At 36.3% G+C, this 20,190-nt stretch overlaps 1 protein-coding gene across 8 annotated transcripts in view; it reads right to left on the reverse strand.

Annotated features, from left to right (window-relative positions):
- Positions 1-1,014: 1,014 nt before the first annotated feature.
- LOC148657318 (voltage-dependent L-type calcium channel subunit beta-2-like) overlaps positions 1,015-20,190 on the reverse strand; it is a 168,580-nt gene continuing 149,404 nt past the window's right edge. For all 8 annotated transcript variants that reach the window (XM_088643414.1, XM_088643407.1, XM_088643412.1 and 5 more), the window contains 5 exons: positions 19,991-20,100; positions 13,830-13,981; positions 11,921-12,016; positions 5,834-6,019; positions 1,015-3,416 (listed from right to left, as the gene is read on the reverse strand). In XM_088643414.1, the coding sequence (XP_088499540.1) occupies positions 2,901-3,416; positions 5,834-6,019; positions 11,921-12,016; positions 13,830-13,981; positions 19,991-20,100 (1,060 nt within the window). In that variant the 3' untranslated portion in view covers positions 1,015-2,900. The remainder of the gene's footprint in view (positions 3,417-5,833; positions 6,020-11,920; positions 12,017-13,829; positions 13,982-19,990; positions 20,101-20,190) is intronic.

Raw genomic sequence — 20,190 nt, forward strand, 5'->3', positions numbered from 1 at the left:
GGCCTATGCCATGTGGACTGTGTATTTTGCAAGTTAGACTTCACTACCGTTCTTTAGAATGCCAGTGAAATCACTGAATTATTTTTTTGTCAAAATAGAGGCCGATGTACAAAACACAAAGAGTTACTGTGCCAGAGAACACAAACTTGAATGGGAATGTCTCCCATAGTAGCTGGTTCTGCATTTAACATTTTACTTGCACATAACCATGTGGGCTTAATGACTTTTGTCAGAGCTTTTCCCAAAACATCTGTCCTTATGTTTAACTGGAAATCACAGCTGGTAGCAGCATCAAGTGTTAGCAGTATTTGTTAACATGCAAGATGTGACGGCAATAAAAAGGGTTATTTACTATATAAGGAAACATGAACGACAAATTAGATAGCCAGTAATGTCCCCATTTTTTGCCAACTTTATGACCATTTTAGCCACGTCAGTTTTGTCGCTGTAATTTTGTTTTGCACATGTCCCAGCATTACTCCCAATATGTGAATGCTTGTGTCTGTGCCTGTGATGGACTAGCATCCTGTCCAGGGCATACCCTTGCGCCATTGCTGCTGGGAGAGGCTCAGGCTCCCCCATGGCCCTATATTGGATAAAGTGATTAGAAAATGGATGGATGAATGTCTTAGGTAGTGCTTTATGTTACAACACTGGACAGCACCTGATGGGCTTAATAAAGAGTGAAAACAACAAGGTAATAATTTAAATCAAACAACTGTCATGCTTTTAATGCTTCTCAGATAAGCCTAGAGCACTTAGAGGATTTAACGATCCTAATTAATCAAAACAAATATATTCATCAGTTTGTCTTACAGTATATTGTTTTATGTGGAATTTAGTAATTCATTAAAAACATTTGAAAACCATTATAATCATGTAATTCACGTCTAGAAAACCATAATTTTAGCTAATAGAAGCTCTGACAGCTGACCATTTGTCAGTGTTCAGGCTGTTTATGTTTGTTAATAGTTTCATTATGTTATTCCGTTATTCAAATAATTGCCAACATACTTGTCTTATTGTTCAGAAGTTTATTTTTAAATTTTTATTACATATATGTCAAATGTACATTCTTTAAATAGCAACTTTAAAGACCTGTAATCCTTAAAAATAAGTCTATCTGAAATACTAACCGTGGAGGGACTTGGGTGAATTGTGCACAAAGCCTATAATCAGAAAATGAAAAGCTGAAAAACAATGGGTTGGTTGTCATGCCAAATGGAGCTGTGGAAACTAAACTCCAGGTGATAGTGGTGGAAGCAAATTTTACCAACGTAATACATCATTAAAAACATCAGTGCTGTGCTGTCTCACAACAGTAATTGAAATATAGAAAGAAGTTTAACTTATCCCAGCCAGAACAATTTACTTTTTTAACATTGTGCAGCAAAGAAAAAAGTTTGGAACACAGTTCCTGTTAATGTAATTAAGTCCTACATGTTAAAAATGAACATGTACATCACAGCCACTACTGTATTTGGACAGTTAAATAAATAAATTAAATCCATTTAACAGTGCAACAGGTTCCTCAGCTCACTTACTGTCCTTATCTACAAAGGCATTTATGACGTATATACACATGTTTACAGATCTTAGCCTAAAAATGTACTTTTCACAAATGGACATATACAGTACCAGGTACAGCCTTTTTCTTTCTTCATGGTAAAAGAAAAAAATATGTGCTTTGAAAATGAATAATAAATGCAAGCAGGAGGCTGGAAAAATCAAAATCATTCACAATTTTAAAAAGTGGCATATGTACATTTCTTTCCTTGCCAAACTACATATATAAAAATAGTAAAGATCTACATCCAGTTTTTTAAAGTAGTTTTAGGATTTATAGTTCATTAAAAAAAAAATCTTGGAATTTTTTTTAAGTTTTGGAATTCAAATGAAAAGTGGATTTTGAAAGTTTGAAAAACGTAATGACTTCACATTAAATCTGTTCACTACCAAGCATGTCAAGACCCAGTCTTGTATAGGGACCTGCAAAAAGGCGAGTGCAGTTAATTTGCAATCATTTTGTAATTAGTACCAAATACACAGTTGAGGTTAACCAGTGTAACAACTTTCCCAGATGTCTTCTCTGAAAGGGGGGAAAACTCCTGTCTTAGTTATGTTAGTATTACAATACTACCCATCTGAATGCGTTGTCTACTTTAATGAGATGTAATCTGAAGAAAAACCTTGCTCATTTGTATGAACCTTAAAAAAACACAAAGGGTCCTAAAAGTGCTGACAAGTACAATTATGTAAAAATACATATTGCCAATGTCACTGTAGATTAAGACAGAAATTGTACTATTCTTTTTTCTTATAAGGCAAGACCAAGATGTGTACGGTACAGGTACATACTGTAAATCAGCGGATCAAAATCTCCAATTCGTTGTTTTGTTCTGCTTTTAATTATTAGCAAGGCTAAAAAAGGAAACTAATAACTGTAATAATAAGGATGCCAATCCCAGCCATGTCCATGTTTCGGACAGAAATTAAAACAGTAGTCTATTGTTCAAGTGGCAGCCACTATAGATGTATCAAAAAGCAAAGTACAACACAGGACCATTGCAATTGTACCGTGCTCCTTAAAATAGATTGCTAAGAGTGAAATATGTATACTTATGAATATACATATTTATGTATATATTTATATACATTTTTTGCCTATAACAATTTTCTTTGCTGATGGAGCATCAGCTGTACAAAGTAGCTCATGGAAGCATACATAAACAAGGTTTTGAATGGAGACCAAAAAAGGTCAATCCCCCGAGGTACGTGTGTGACACCGAACAGAGGAACTCAAAGAAAGGACTGTCTTGACAGACAAACACAGAAAAGAAGTGGCTAGTTTAAAATCCAAAGAGGTGGTGTTGGGATACTGTGGACCCAAATGGAAGAAGTCACTGGTGAATGTACACATCCCTGTTCCATTCACTTGCTTCGTTGCGTTTTTTGGAAACCACCTCACCATCCCGCTCATAGTAGTGTTCCCGGGATTTGTGGTGGCTGCGCTGTTTGTTGCGTTCATTGTGGTCCTGCTCCCTGTCACGATCCTTGGGCCGATGGCGCGACTCACGGTGCTTGTGGTCTCCTCCCACGTGCGGCTCATCCCTGTGGTTGTGAGACTCATAGGAGTCGCCTTGCTCCTCTGTGAGCTCCTCCTTGGGCTCGATGTAGGCTGAGTCCCTGCTCTCCTGTGTCTCCGAGTCAAAGGTCTCCTGGCGGGGAAGTGCTTTGTTCCCAGTCCCTCCCTTGTGGTGGTGGTGGTGATGATGATTGTGGTGCTCTGTTTTGGAGGAGGAAGAGCGGTGCTGCGATTTCTTCAATGGCTCGGTTCGTGGCTCCTCCTGTTCCTCTTCCTGTGACCCCGACTGCTCTGGCGCTGATTTCTCGGTCTTCTGTTCACCCCCAGAGCCCTGGTTATTAACACACCATGCACAATTAGTTAGTGCTGTAATGAAAAGACTCACACTCATACCCAAATAAACGCTGAGTAATAAGTATCTAATTTTGAAGGTAATTGTTTTCTATGTATCTCTTTCAGATGCCAGTGATATTATCTTTTCACTACCTCTCCTGATGCACGAGCTATAAAATTAAAAGCTATAAAAAAACCTGAATAACTACTGGGAATACTATATAATAATACCATATTACATGGTTATGGTAATATTTTAATTTTGACTGAAATGTGTTCATTGGATAATAATGAATTCTACTGGCAGACAGCACACAGATTTAGTTTTATTTTTCCAGCTTTAGGGTATTTCTAGTTAGAACAATAAAGAATCATACATTATTTAATGCAGTTGCCAGTATTTTTCTTAAGGCTAGTCTTTTTCATTTTAATGAATATTTTGGTTTGAACTGAAAAGTTTAATTTTATACTTATAATAATAATAATAATAATAATAATAATAATAATAAACTTTATTTTATATAGCGCCTTTAAAGGTGGCTTCTCAAAGCACTTTTTAGGATGACAGGATGGATCATAGATAAAACACGGGCACAAAATTCTTGGGGATCTTGCACTCATTACATTCTGTATTCAGTGCTTACAGTTGCTCTTTGATATTATATCAAACCATTAGGACGTTCTAAGAAAACCTCTTAATTATGCTCCTGTGATATAATCTTAACCACTTTTAAACCACATGAGCCCTGCTGGAACACACTAGGTTTAATATTATTCTGTATGCAGATTAAAAGTTGAAAGAGATCAGAAAAAACTGGCACTTTCTTACACAAAGGGTAGAAAGAGTCTGGACTAAATATCCAGACATACAGTATTTTTTAATCATATACCCTGGCTGAGATCCTCAGATCAATTAGCTACTAATAACCCAACAAGCATTGGATGAATTGCCTCCTCTTATTTAAAAGCATTTCCATTGTGAAATTAATGCCCACTCCCTAGGATCTACAGCACTGAGAAACTGTATGTCTAGTCTGGGTGTGGTAAATACTGTATATGGCGTGTGTTTTATGCATCATTTACACATAAACCATACTCTAGAACAACAGTTTTGCCAGATAGCTTAGTGACACCAATTAATCTAGCTTTGTTCATGAAACATTTGGGAAGAACAAGATTAGTCAAATTAATTAAATGGAATTCAAGTTTCTCTGTTCAGTAAACTTGTGGGAAAAGGAAGAACTGTCCTCTAATGATATAGAGTAAGAAAGAATTATGTAAATGCCAGAGAAACTGTAAAAATAAAAATAGAATCCTGAATGATTCATGACACACTACATAATGAAGTACTATACATGTCTACATGCTAATGACTTGTTTTCAGGTTAGACAAGTCTTCAATTAAACATATGTACGTTTATACATCAAGCACGCTTCAAAGTAGACAAAATATGAGTTTTACTCCTAACAAATATGTCAGTAATTCTTAATAAAACATTATGTATAAACTGTATCCCACACTGTAAGGAGTGTCTCCAAAGCTTTCTTTTGTGTTTCCCATCACTGACTATTGCAAAGAAAGAGTACCTGAAGACACCCAAAGAAGCCTCCACAGCCATAACGTTGTGTTTCATTTCTTTTTCTTCATGCCATACCAATGTTGCTACACTGCGGGTTTAGTTTGATATGATACATATGATATGAACACTGATATAATGTTTATTGCTTTCAACATGGAACAAAAGCTTCAATGAAACTGGCTATGCTCAGTTATATGAATGTAGCACACTGAAGTGTTACAGGTGCAATTATTTTCAGAAAACAGGAATACTCATAAGCAGTTGATTTTGTTCACAAGAGCAACATTTATGCACTCTCCAAAATAGCTAGGGATTAAGCTTAAATGAAGCTATTTTAATTTTTTAAGCAAAAAACAAGAAAATTGGTGCGATGTTTCATGTTCTGAAAAAAAAATCCTTTTTTGGCCTTGAAGAATGGGATCAAAAGTTAGTATCTTTAAGTAAATCTGAGCAGTAAAAAAGTACATCTCTGAGTGTTAAATGGCAGAAACACAAGCATGCTTCCAATTAATAAAAACACCAAATTATTATAAAAACTAGGACCTTTTTTTCCCTGAAAGATTTTTTTGCAATCAAAATCATTTCTTTCTTTCAAAACGAGAAACCTTGGATCACTAAGGCCAGTTCATTTGTGTTTGTTCCATAATTTCCTCAGAAAGGTACAGGCCCTTTAGCCAAACACCAGAATATTTTCAAGTCATCAAGATTTCCGTCTCCAGGCCTGTATTTCTATAGGCCTGTATTTTCGCTCACTGCCTTATTTCTCCCCCTTGTCGTCTCTGTCGCCAATCATTACTTGCCCCATGTTGGACCTGAGCTCGGTAAGGACTTGTACCTGCAGATTGGAAGCAGACGCTGGGCTCGCTGGCAGGACAGCTGCAGCCAGGGTGCGAGCCAGGAGTGGATTGGGGGGATTGCAGCTGGCTGGGTGAGTTGCCTTCCAGTAGGCCTCCAAGTAGTCTGCCATGTGCTCACAAGCGTCCTCCAACTGATTCTCGTCCAGAATGACATCAAACATTTCCTGTGGGAAAGGAAGGTGTGCAATAAAATGACAGCTTCTTTGCAAACGCGGGAGGACAGTTATTATTGCAAGCATTGGAGTGGAGTAATTAGAATCACAATCAAATCACAGGTTGATATATTTCCTATATTTCCAATCATTTTTTTTTTAGTTTTAGGGGACTGTGATTTGCTAAAAACCAATAATGAAACTTATTTCATTGCTTAATAATAGGATGGTTCAAATTCACTTCTATAATGTCCTGCTGCCAATATTAATAATGGATCCTCTCAGTGCAGCCTCCTGATCTAGTAAGGAAGCCAAGATGGTCATACAGAGGACGCATCACATCTGGCAGTGAGGCATTACAGATATGGTTTTGGGACCTACAATTATGATACAAAATGTTTGAAACCTCAGTTTTTATTTTAGGCCCTATTTCCTCATTCGGGTAAGTGCAGATCACAGAGAAGAAGGTACCACATTGAACAGCATTTCTTTAACCTTTGAAAGGTTGTGTAAGGCACAGTGCAGACTGCAAGCATACTGCACCATACTAACAAATCCAACTGATGAATGTACTTCTCTTACCAACACCTATAGATTGGTAACGAATAAATTACATGTTGAAAAATTATGAATGGGCTCCATAAAAGGTGTTGCTTATACATGGGTGATACATTTGCAATTTTTCTATCTGTTCCTACTTAAAGTGAGAGTAAATATCTTAGCTAGGCATGCATGAGTAACATTGCTTATTTCTTTATTTATTTCAGTATAACTTGGGAAACTATTATCAGACCTCAGTGATTTATTAAACTAACTAAGCCTGTGTAGAACATCATTTTCAGTATACTAAAATCACCCAATGCTGATAAAGCTCCTTCTATAACATGCTTCTGTCTTTTATTGTTAAAATGTTTGCTTTTTATTCATATTCTGTTATTGGTTTGGTACGGTACTGCTGAAAAAAATGTTACTTTTTTGCGTCTGTTACATTATTCTTTTATGTCTCCTTGACAATTAAAATTTTTATTGTCTGTACATTTAGTTCAGTATACAGTACTCCTATTCTACCTTTGGGCTCTGGTTACAAAGTCTCTAGAGTAATCTTTTCCTTTAGATTTTGTCTAAAATTTCTTCATTAAAACTATTTAGGTCATACCATGTTTGAACTAAATCTAGACTAAGATGGGATTTATTCATTTGTTGTGAGTCTGTAACATTACATTTTTGAAGTGAAATGATTTTTCTTCTACTGACTCTGAATCCATCTGTTCCATCCATCCATCTAACTCACAATGTGTAAGTTCTGCCTCATTCCATCAGTGTGCTTTTCCAAAATGAAAACCTCTATTTTTACATTTTAGATTAAATGTATATATTCAAATTAACCATATTACAGTCACAAATTCTCAATTTATGTATCAAAATTATCAATTTTGATATTTTGAAAAAAAGAAAGGTAATTTTAAGAACATGTATTAGGTTCCTTTACAGTTTGGGTTAGTAATACATTAAATTACCATTTCAAGCGTGTGAATTTCAGCTTCTGACTTTTGATACATTACTGAGTGTCAAGGTGAAAATGAAGGAAAAAAAACAGACATAGTAGAAACCTACTGTATATGCCCTGTTTTACAGAGAACAACACCTTCAGTCCAGTCACATTAGATTAACTCACTAGCAGTGCGGTGAAGCCAAGCTCCCTTTAGCTATGAATCAATTTCTCATTTAGAACACCTTGAAAAATGTATGGCACAGACTTTCATAATGGTGCCCTGTTTATGCTTACATGCAAAAAAGATTTTATAATTTTCCAATTAATACATTTGTGATTTGTTGCAGTTAGAAGTGGTAAGTTTCATTTGATACTCGGTATCCAATGTCATTTTTGTTACAGACCTTTATGAACTCTTTTTCCAATACAAAACCTGTACACATGAAGGCATTAAGTGACCAAAAAAATACCTTTCAGCAGGATAGTGATCCAAAGCACAAGGTAAAAGCTACACTGGAGTGGCTTACAAATAAGAAAGTGAATGTTCAAGTCTTGACTTGAATCCTATTGGGAAACCATAGAAAGACTTGAAAAACTGCTGTCCATAACCAATCTCCAAGCATCTTCAGAGAGCTTAAACAAATCTGCTACAAATGATGAGCAAAGATTACACCAAGCCAGTGTGCAAAGTTGATAGAAACCTAGGCAAATAGACTTGCGGCTGTAATTGCTGCCAAAGGTGCTTCTATCAAATGTTGAATTCAGTCTGAATGTTTATGCAATCAATTCTGAGCTCAATTCTGGACCTGGGGTGCGATCTCTGTTCTCCCTTTGTTTGCATGGTTTCCTCCCACAGTCCAAAGACATACTTGTGAGTTAAAAACAAGACATAATGGCAGGTTAACTGGCTTCTGGGAAAACTGGTCCTAATGGGAGTGTGTGCATTCTGTATGTATTTGCCCTGCAACGGGCTGCAATGTATTTCCCCTGCAATGTTCCGACGCGCGGAACAAACACGTTGGATAATGTTTACACTACCTTCCGGGATGGTTACAAAGCCCTCCCCAGACCTCCTTTCAGCAAATCCGATCACGCCTCCATTCTGCTATTTCACGTTTACAAGCAGAAGCTTAAACAGGAGAGGCCAGCATTAAGAACCATTCAACGTTGGTTGGATGAATCGGATTTTATATTAAATCACTGTTTTGCTGCCACTGACTGGCAGATCTCCCGCAAAGATACCAGAAATAATATCTGTATATGGACTATGTTACTGGCTACATCAGTAAATACATTGAAGACGTGGTTCCCAGGATTATTGTTCACACATATCCAAATCAGAAACTGTGGGTAAATGGTGAGATACGTGCTAAACTTAAAGCTAGGACAGCTGCTTTCAATTCTGGCGATAGGGATAAATACAAAAAATCCAGATATGACCTCAAAATAGCTAAATACAACTACAGAGTAAAATTAGAGTCATATTATCACGGCTGCAACACCTGGAACAAGTGGAGTGGTATACGCACCATTACAGACTACAAAACGCAACCCAGCTATATCGCACAACAGTCTTCCTCTCTTCCTAATGAGCTAAATTCATTCTATGCTTGGTTTGAGGTCAGTAACGCAAATCCAGTCAGGAAGATTTCAGAAATTCAAGACGGAAACCCACTGATCATATCCAGAGCGGATGTGTGTAAAGTTTTTAAAAAGACCAATCCACGCAAGGCTCCTGGCCCTGATGCTATCCCTGGCCGTGTTCTGAAGGCATGCACAGACCAGCTGGCAGATGTCTTCTCAGACATATTCAATCTCTCTCTAGCTCAGTCTATAGTTCCTTCCTGCTTTAAGAAAACCACCATTGTCCCTGTTCCTAAGAAACCCAGAGTCAGCTGCCTGAATGACTACCGCTCTGTTGTACTCACATCAGTTATCATGAAGTGCTTCAAGCGGTTAGTCAAAGCATACATCACCTCCTCACTACCTGACACCCTAGACCCACTGCAATTTGCGTATCGCCAGAACAGGTCAACAGAAGATACTATTGCCACTGCCCTCCATACTGCCCTCTCACACCTGGATAAGAAAGGAAAATATGTGAGAATGCTGTCTGTTGATTACAGCTCAGCATTCAATACCATAGTGCCCTCAAAGCTTGTCATCAAGCTCCAGGACCTGGGACTGTGCAGCTCATTACCGGCTGTGAGCTACCAAACATCCAGGATATCTACTCAGCTAGATGTCTTAAGAAGACCAGGTCCATTCTCAAGGACCCCAGTCATCCAAGTCACAAAGTGTTTTCCCTCTACCGTCTGGTAAACGGTACCGAAGCATTCGGTCAAAGTCCAACAGATTACGGAACAGGTTCTACATCCAGGCAATAAGACTGCTAAGCAGTCAACCTGCAGCTCCTTTAGCAAATCACCCGTAATGGCTACATGGACATACAGTTTTCATTGTATTCAGCATACTGCACTACTTAGACATAATACATTGCATACACCATGGACACATAGCACCTCAATTCATATTGAGTTTTATTCAATTTCTATTACATTATTATCTATTATTATGTAACCTTATTTTCCTAACCTTAATTTTGTGATTCTTGCGATTTTTTAAATTTTTGTGAGCTCACAGAAAAGACGTTTCATTGCCAGCAACTACTGCTGCATGCTGTATTGTTGTGCATTTGATAAATAAACTTTGATTTGATTTTGAATTTGATTTGGATGTATCTTGGATGTATCTTACCTTGTGCCCATTGCTAATTGGGATAGGTCTGGCTCCCAGGCTTGAATTGAACAAAGTGGTTAGAAAATGGATGGATGAATGGAAGAACTGCTCACTCTTCAGATCAGAAAGAGACAGCCATTTTGACTGAAAGAACATTTTATGTAACCCTCCCATGCCATTTCTGGAAAGCTGTCTAATGAAAGCCAAGTTTCAAAAAACATGTTAAAAAATACTGCCATGCAGGACTTTTTTATGTATTCAGTCCTTAAAATCTTTAGTCATGGGTGCAGATGCAGAAACTTCTTCATGTTTTTTTAATCAAATTTAACTTTCAACTCAGTGATGCAACTAATCCCCCTCTGCTATGGGGGGAGATGAGTTTCAGATTTTTAAAATCAAAGGCAATTCACTGATTGACAAAAAGCAAAGCTTGTAACTTGTTTTTATCTGAACAGAATTAAAACATGCTGAATCTGATTTTTTAGAACTAAATGCAAACAGATTAAAAGATTAACTAAATTGTTCCTGCATGTATCTAAGTAATTTCAACCTAGTATGTAATGTAAGCATGTTAAAATTCCCTTTAGAAATAAACGGACAAACTTGAATCCTGATGTGAACTCTTAGTCCTGAGAAATGCTATTGGTATATTATTTACCTGACATGTAAAACTTTGTATACAATCTGACTACAAAATCAGGTCTCAAAGCATAATTATGTTGGGCATGTAAAGATTTTAATAGTTATTTCCATTTGCTAATTTCATCCTAAAGTGCTTCATATATACAGTAAGAGGAGACCCTTTTCATCCACCATTGACATCCAATACACAGTAGATTAGGTGGAGAATTATGAAATTACTTCACCAGTTTTCCCATCCATTTTCTAACTGCTTTATTCAATACAAGCGAGCAGGGGGGCTTAAGCCTATCCCGGCAACGAACGCAAGGCAAGACACACCACTGATTGGATTCCAGCCCATCGTAGGGCACACACAGACATGCACACACTCACACCAGGGCCAATTTTCCTAGAAGCCAGCTAACCTACCAGTATGTCCATGGAATGTGAAAGGAGACCGAAGCTCCCAGGAAAAACACATGCAAACATAAGGAGAACATACCAACTCAATGGAGATAGTACTCCAGGTCTGGAGTTGAACCCAGTGCTGTGTACCACCATGCCACCCATTTCACCAGCTCCATTAAGGGTAGGTTTATGAAGTACACATTGTGCAAGTACAGAGCAAAATTTTGAGATTTATGCGGTAAGAGGGGGAGATCTTTAAATTTACCAGAAAGAATACTCAGAACTTTGGTTTAAGTTCTCGTCTGGAAAATGTCCCTATTCTGGGGCAATAGTTTGGAAATTCTGGGCCAGGGGGAAGTGTGCTACCACTAGTCAACCAACATGAGCAACCTGACTTTAAATCCTTTTTATAATGCAATTCTTCATGAGCCTTTAGAAAGCTGGTGTAGTCGGTTTCCTGTGCTGGAGCTGGATTGTTACAGTCTGTGTGCTTTGTTGGAGCTGGGCTATTACAGTCTGTACGATGTGCTGGAGCTGGATTGTTACAGTCTGTGTGTTTTGTTGGAGCTGGGCTATTACAGTCTGTGCCCTTTGTTGGAGCTGGACTGTCCTGTGCTGAAGCTGGACTATTGTAATAGGTGAAGGTTACTCACCGGAGGGCATTGTGCCAGTTTGTCAGCTGCCACCATCTGGACGTTCAAGTGTTTAGCCTGGGATTTCCCTCTAGACTTAATTAATCTCTGTAAAACCTAAAAAATTGAAAAAGCAGACAAAGAATAGTTATTCTGCTTATTGCTCTTTTTAATCACCCTTTTTCGACAGTTTTCCCACAATGCTTTTTATTTTGAATGTCACATGTAGTTCAGAGCAGTACAGTAAATAGCACTTGTTTTATTTTAACAAAACATCCCAATAAAAAAAGAATATTTCATAAATGAACGTAAAAGAAAGTATATACTTTTGGAACACTCTTTCATTTCTGCTGTTAGTCTATCAGTTAAGACATTGTCTTGCAACCTGGAGCAAGGAATTTCATTGTGGTTTGTAGATTTACAAGAATGTATTTTTCTTATGTAAACAATACACATGACTGCTAAATATTGTAGTCATGAGGAACAACATTACCCACTAAGAAAAGGTGTTTTGGAATGTTTATTGAGAAGCCAAGCACAGTAAATTGGCTTAACCTGATTCGCTGCAGGATGAGAAAGTTAGGACCCACAGAGAGAAATTAACCAAAGGGTGCTGCAAAGCTGGACATAGGTTAAAGGAGGATATAGGAAGATGAATGGGGACAAGATAGATAAAGGCTTACTGTGGTATTTACAGTTTTTCATGGGAAAAGTATCTGAGTTTCAGTGCTAGAGATCAGGGAGAGGTGAGGTGGTTGCTGTCATCCCTCTTGAACTCTTGTTAAAAACTTCATTTCATATTATATACTGTATATTTTATTAGATTATAGCTATAATTAGTTATTAAATTAGCTATAATTAAATTATCTACATCTTATTATTTTAATTTAAAAATCATTGTTTTACTTTGTATATTTGGTACAAAATTTTATTATTAGAAGTACAAATGCACATAGATATCTGTACATGATACTAATATTATAATTATTTCTGTACTTTACTAAGATTCTTAGCTGTTTAAGTGTTGTGTTCTTCACTATTTAGAAAACATCAAAATATACACAAAATATTTTATTTTTATTTCCTTTTCTGATTTAAACATTCAATTGTCCACATAGATATTCACTGTAAGGATTGACTACAATCATATAATTGCAGATACATCTAAATTCACATTTAAATCTAATAGTGAACCATAATCAGCCCTTCATCAATAATCTACAAGGAAACAGACAAGAAAGACTGAATGGCCACCTCCTGTTTATCACATTTAACACATTCACATGGGCTTAGGTTCTTATGTAGGGGGAGTTAAGTACAACAAAACAAAGAACTTAGAACAAAGGAAGAAAACAAACTACCATCACAATCAGTAAATTGAGTTGCACAACAGGAAGGAAGCAAACTGTACACAGTTCGATAAGAGCCTTAGTAAAAGAGTTGTACCATAAAGTACAATTTAGAAAAACATGGTCCCCATGGTTTGGAGAATGGGAAATTAAACGTTCATTGGATATTACGCAAGCAGTGCTCAAGTGTACTTGTTTGACTGAGCCCTGGGACTTAGTCATAAGAGGTGGAAATAAAACTGTTTAGGCACTGTTTGCATCACGTTTGACAGTTATCTGGCAGTTTAATGGAATGGTATTTAAAACTCAACCTAGAGGTCTGATATTTAATAGATCTTTCAATTACGACTTAATTTACTTGTCATAAAATGTCTAATAAAATGAATCCCGATTCTACTTATATTTTTCAGTTCCCTTTAAGGAAAATCTATAGGTTAGAAAAAAATACAAAAATAACAATCTGAGCAAGTGTCAACAGAAATGTATAAACTTAAATGACAATCTTGGAAAAATGTTAGATACTTAGGCGTTCAATAAAAGTTAGAAAACACCCACTTTTACTTTTCTAACAAGAAACGTACCTTAGGAGATGAAATCTTTACATAAACAATGATAGGAGCCAGGGAGGTCTTCCCAAGCTGAGCTGGATGATTGATGGTGTCAGCATCCAAAACCACCAACTGCAGGGTCCTTGCAAGTTCAAATATTCTTTCAATTTCACTTTGCACTTCAGCTAGATGAAAACAAAGAAGTAGCATCACTCTGATTTTAAAGTTACAGTATAAAACCAAAAGCTCCAAAGTCACGCCTGTCCAGAGATGTACTATATACAGTATGTGGAATGTCCCTAACAGAGAGAAAAAACACTTTAATATCTTCCACTTTTTTTGCACTACTGAACCTCCAAGCACATGGATGTTCTAACATAATTTCAGAGCTCTATTCTTGAATACATCTGTGTGATATATTTGGTGAAAATGGTAAATGTATCCTTATGCATAGAAACCATTATTCAGTGTTGCTATAATTATATAAATACAGTACATCTAGCATCTGTGATTATATTGTATGCCACCCCCAACTGAGCGAAATAGAAAATGTCACATGAAAGGGATAAAATTAAGTAAATATTTCTGAGCCAAGACCAGACAATACGGTGCCTGCACATCTCCCTCCTTTTTTGTCTGGACGGTGTGTATAGAGATGGACATTACACCTGGGAGCCTCAGGACTTCTGGAAGCAATTCACAGGGCTTAGAGGATATTTTGAGAGCCCAATCATTACTAGGGCCTTGCTGACTTTAAAGACGACACACATTAATCTGTCTGAAATGTTGATCAAAACATTGCAATGAAAACATTGTCAAGAACACTTATGTCATCGAAATCTTATATTTGTTCTTGATTTGGAAAAAAATGAAAATGGGTGAAAACTGGTTCACAATATAATAATTAAGTCAATGACATGGGAACAACCTGGTGAATAATAACATTTCCTTTAACAAGAAGGATCAAATTTTGACTGACTTGGTGTTTAAATTAAAAAAATTAACCATAGCTGATCAAAGTTCATATGATCACAATAACAGATGAAGTGGTACAATATCCCATACATGTATTGTTTTTGTGTGTTCTTTCATAAGAATTTGATATCATTAAGCCATGCTGCTTGCTTAGATGTGTATTTGTGATATTTAAATGCTTCTAACCATTCAGAAATTGTGGTAGAATCATTAAAACCACATTAAGAATAATTTCTAATTAAAGTACAACTTGGAATGAGAATAATTTTAAAGCACCGAAATGTTAACGGGAAGCTTTTTCCAAGAATAGAGCACCGCATTTTATTTCTTTCCATACATCAAGTTTGTAAGGTGAGGGAGGATGAAAAGTAAAGGCAATTAAGTCAAATTCTATGATCAGACTTTTGTTACAAAGGACAAAATGGGTTAGTGAGGAAAGAGAAATGTAGGTAAAACCGACTCAATCATTAAAGAAAAGCAAAAAACAAAGTAAATTAATCATTCTGTGTAATACATATAATACAGATTCATAAAGGTCAATTCATATCAATTCAAGACTTCGTCTCTCTTTATCTTTGCTCATTCTCAAATCTCTACATGGTGGCAGCTTCCTGCTGGGAAGGAGTAAGAAGCTCCTGGCAAACAGAAAGTTGCCACCAAGTAACCCATTGAACCCAATGGTTCGTCTACACTAATGCATCCTGGCCCTCAACAGGAAACACTTATTCTTCTGGTTTCTGTTCTGATTGAGCTCTCAGTTACTTGATTGATCTTGTAATTATTAAACCTGTTTTTAATCATGTTCAGCTCTTCAACAGATTCAGATTTCAAGGTAACTATGATATTCTATTTCCATTTTCTTTAAAAAAATCAGTAACAGCCATTTATGTTTGTTGCATGTTTGGCAGCTGATTTTAACATACAGCTCTCCAATAGAGAGTCACGCACCTGCTCAGCTACACAACACTGAACAAGTGTTCAGTGACATGATCCGGACTAAACATAGCAACATCCAAGCCAGAATGGCTCAAACTGCACTCTGACAGAGTATGGATTGATCGAGCCACTTGGAAGTCAGAATATCTCAAGAGCTGGAAAAAATTGGACAGACTACTAATTAAATTAAAAAAGGATTTAAACAAGCCCAGCTGAAACAAGATCCAGGAGAGTATATCTTCAGCATTATTATTGCACCTCTATTATTTCTTTTTGGCTTGTATTGTATTAAAAATAATATAATGTGCTAAACCCACTAAGAAATGTTTTCATTTTTCTTGAGGATTAACGACTGTATTGTGATTCAGATAATCAATAAATAAAGAAAAACAAACCAGAGATAGGAGCTTTAAATTAAAGAACAGCATGTGCTTTTGCACCTTACTCATAATATTGATCACAAATTGCAAAAGGAATGATACTCTGAGTGAAACATTAAATTAATGGACTAATCCATTAATATGGATCCAGCCAGTTATCTTCAATAGTACTCTCTTATTTCTTTTACCTTAAATAAGATATGAAACAGATTTCAACTCTTCACAAAAGTTAAGATTGTGAAGATCAAAAGGTGGAATCCTATTGCTCATAGAAAATTAATGTTAGTTCAATGTTATAAGTTCAGATATAAGTTCTACAATCAAAAACATTGTTTATTTTTTAGCAATAAGTTTTCTGTTAAAATACATGAATATAAATTAATATATTCTAATCACAATTCTTCATCTATCCAAATAATTTACAGTTATTTACCCATTGCATTCTCATAATCATTAATTTCTCTGAGCTTGTTCGCTTCTTACAATGAACCTAAAGCTGCAGGCGATATCTGTATTCCCCTACACATGGTATGCATGTTCAGGTTTCTAAATTCTAGTTTGATCCGATGAGATCTTTCTGTTTTGTTTGGCTAAGATGATCTGTGGGACTACAGCTCATAAATCACCCAACAAAATCAAAGGAGAGCGTATCCGATACTTTCAAATACAAGCCAAAAATAATCCTTTTCATTTAATTGTGAAGCTAGTTAAAACACTCATTTGATTACATATAATCTCTTCCTCTAATCTGTACATAACAATGGTCTCTTTGCACACAACAAACACTGAACACACACAAACATCTACAAATATACCATACATACCCACAACATCTGGAAAGGGAGGGCATAATGAAAGCAATAGAATGGAAAAAGCCAGGAAAATCAGGTCCTCGTACAATTGAATAGAGTGTGATACATGTATTCCAATAGCACTAACTGCAGGAATTGTACACTGACACACATGACACATAGTAACAAAACATGATGCCACCTTTGCAGACTTTACAAAATGTGACTGAAACTGCAGAAAGATACAGATATTTTCAGGATTCTAAACACTTAGGTGGTTGTCAAAGAGCAATTTACCCAAATGGAAAAAAAAAATGTTTAATGTTTTTAATGTTTCAGGTAAACATTAAAATTGATATAAACCATAAAAATGTTTGTGCATGGGGAAAAATGAACAAATAAAAAAACATGTAAATTGGTTTATAAGTTCATTACATTTTTAGCCCAAATCCCTATAGTACTTCATTCTTTCTTGTACATATTTTAACACTTGTTTCATAAGACTGCATGAAATAAGAACAGAACATCCTGAGAGGACCAGTTCTGACTCACTTCTCAGATTTGGCGCTTTAAAAAAAATGTTTTCTATTTGGTTTAATAAGATGACTTGGCAAAGAGTTCTTAGCGTTAGCCATTTTCTGTGGAAAAGTGTTTCCTGGTAGCACATTTCAATTTACTTCTATGAGATTACCATTTATGTCCCCACAATCTACTGCTATTGTAATTATTTGATGTTTTACATCAGAGGAATGGTTGTTAGCATTTGCTGGGATTCCAGTAAAAACTGACTGTTTAGAGGTTTTTGCAGGAGTGAATATCAGAATGTGCAGGTTGATGGTGGCAGTGGGTATTATTTTGTTTCTCAAGTTCATTTTATTGTACCTGTTTAATTTAAATACACACCTTTTCTTTCCTCTTCCATGTTCTTTACAACTTAGCCATCAACACTATGCAATTACTGCGGTTGTCAGTGAGGTGGGTTAAATAATAGAGCTGTATATTTCATACATCAAATAAAACATAGTACAAAGGCTTTCAAAAACACATCTCCAGTATATCTGATGTACTGGACCATGACCAAGTATAAAGAGAGAGAACACTTGGAAACTTGTTCAGTCCTAATTCAAACTGCCTATATTATGAACAATCCTCCAGTGTGTGCAAAAAGCAAACTGCAATTATTTTCACTACTTTCAGTTACACTTTATTTTTCTAATATGCACAAAGTTATCAAACCAGTTTTTTAGAATTACATTTATTATCATTGTGATAGGATTGCAGGTTGAGGCAAGATGGCAGATCTTGTTAATACCCAAGAAAGCCTGTGGGGAATGACCTGCCACCCCCAGTCTCCTAAATGGAGGAAGACAACTGCCCAAGAAACAGTTAAAAAACCAGGAAGCAGAGACTTGTAGTGCTGCAAGTCAAGAAAGTGAACAAAACCTTTGTGAACAAGGAAACAATCAACTGATAGGTCTGTAGACATGCTTGTACAATTTGTTTTAGGTTTTTGGATTAAGAGTTTTACTATAGCAACAGAGTCTGGTTTTTGATACCATTAAGCAGCTTAGCTGCCCAGTTGTTCATAGACAGGATGGAGAAGAAATTATTTAAAGCTCAAAGAAAAGCTAGGGTTTTTTTGTGTTTTGGAAGTGCATCATAAGCAAAGCACACTGTTATTTTTACCATATGGCTAAATTACCCTGAGACACTTTCTCTTAAACTACCCACTTCATGGTTCAAGACTAACAGCTTTTATGTTTGAGATACTGTAACTATAGCATCTCTGGGAGAAGCGATGCAGCTCTTTGACTGCACTGTAAGCTCACAGGTGCCCATCAAGCCACAGGAATAGCAAAAGATGGAAGATACTGCCCATTTAAATCTCATCCAATCCCTGCATCATTCATCCAGATCTGTGGTCAAATTTACTCGCACGTTACTCAGACTCATTCCAGTGAAGTAAATTCTCCTCAGGTTGAAGGATCATCTTTACAGGCTGAATCACTTGGAATTCAAATCTCTATACAACTGTCTAGAAGTACTGTTGGAATGTTTGGCAGAGAGGACTACAGACATATCTTTTATTGTTTCAATGCAATCACACTTCACACGATGATAAGCTGTGTGATAAAAAATGGTGAACACTGACAAAACACAAAATTAACAGGCACTTGGAACACAGGCTGCTAAATTTCTAATAGTCTGGTTGATACTCTTTCTAGATTCTTTCTAGATTCTTGCACTAAGTTTTCTAATTTCCTTAAAACATTTAATCTGAAAAAGGGTAATATGAATAGGCTGCTAATGGTAGCACTAGCACCTATATCAACAATGGTGATTCTATGGACAGACTAACCCACATACTGTATAAATTAACTTTTCAATGGCACCATATTTTTGTGCTCTTGAAATATGACGCAACACACATGAAGAAGAGGGATCTAGGGATATGGTCAATATGCAAATGCTATGGTATAGATTTGACAATAAAAGTTATTTCTAAAACAGGTATGGTTTCTATCATTTTACTTCTAAAAAAGGAAACAAACCTAATTTGTAGGGATCAGGTGTAGTGTGGAACAAATTGTACTGGGATGAAAGCATCTATGATTTACTTAAACTTCAGATGCGTAAGTGTGGTTGAATATAGCTTTCATTTCCCATACACTGTACTGTATATATAAATAGAAATAGTATAATGGAAATTTCCTATGAAGTGCCCCTAGCAGAATGTCCTTCATGCCTGTCAAGGATATACACACAATTTTTTACATCAGCACTATTTCCATCAAAAAACAAAAGTAGTAGTGAGGACTGAAAAGTAGTGAGGACTGAAAACTGTAGGACATCAAAAAAAGGCTAGATTTAGACACTTTAGGACAAGACTTTTGTACCACAAATACACAATTGTTGGAAAATCACAAAAACTGTTGTGCAATGTGCCATTTACCTCACATTCACAGCGAATTAAAAAAAATCCACAAAAGCATAACTCTGTCTTCCTAATGTTGGTTATATTGCTTTCATCTAAAAATTTGCATTTCCCATCTTCAGATTTTGTAGGTGAAACATCAGTGCCAAACAGTAAAAAAGCATTCATGGTACTCACCTAAACTGGACCTTGTGTTGGAGCGCTCTATGATTGCATGTTTGCTGGGGTTGTTTAATACTGAGCGTTTGGCAAGTGAGATGTCAGCTGTGACCCGTGTGATTGATATTCTGAAACAACAAAAAATATGCCAGTTGAAAGATATCAGTTGTTCTCTTATTGCGTGTAGAATAAGGTTAGCCCAAAATGTCTGGAATACA

The sequence above is a fragment of the Lepisosteus platostomus genome, chromosome 8 (genome assembly GCF_059453375.1).
Source record: "Lepisosteus platostomus isolate fLepPlt1 chromosome 8, fLepPlt1.hap1, whole genome shotgun sequence".
NCBI classification, from domain to species: Eukaryota; Metazoa; Chordata; class Actinopteri; order Semionotiformes; family Lepisosteidae; genus Lepisosteus; species Lepisosteus platostomus.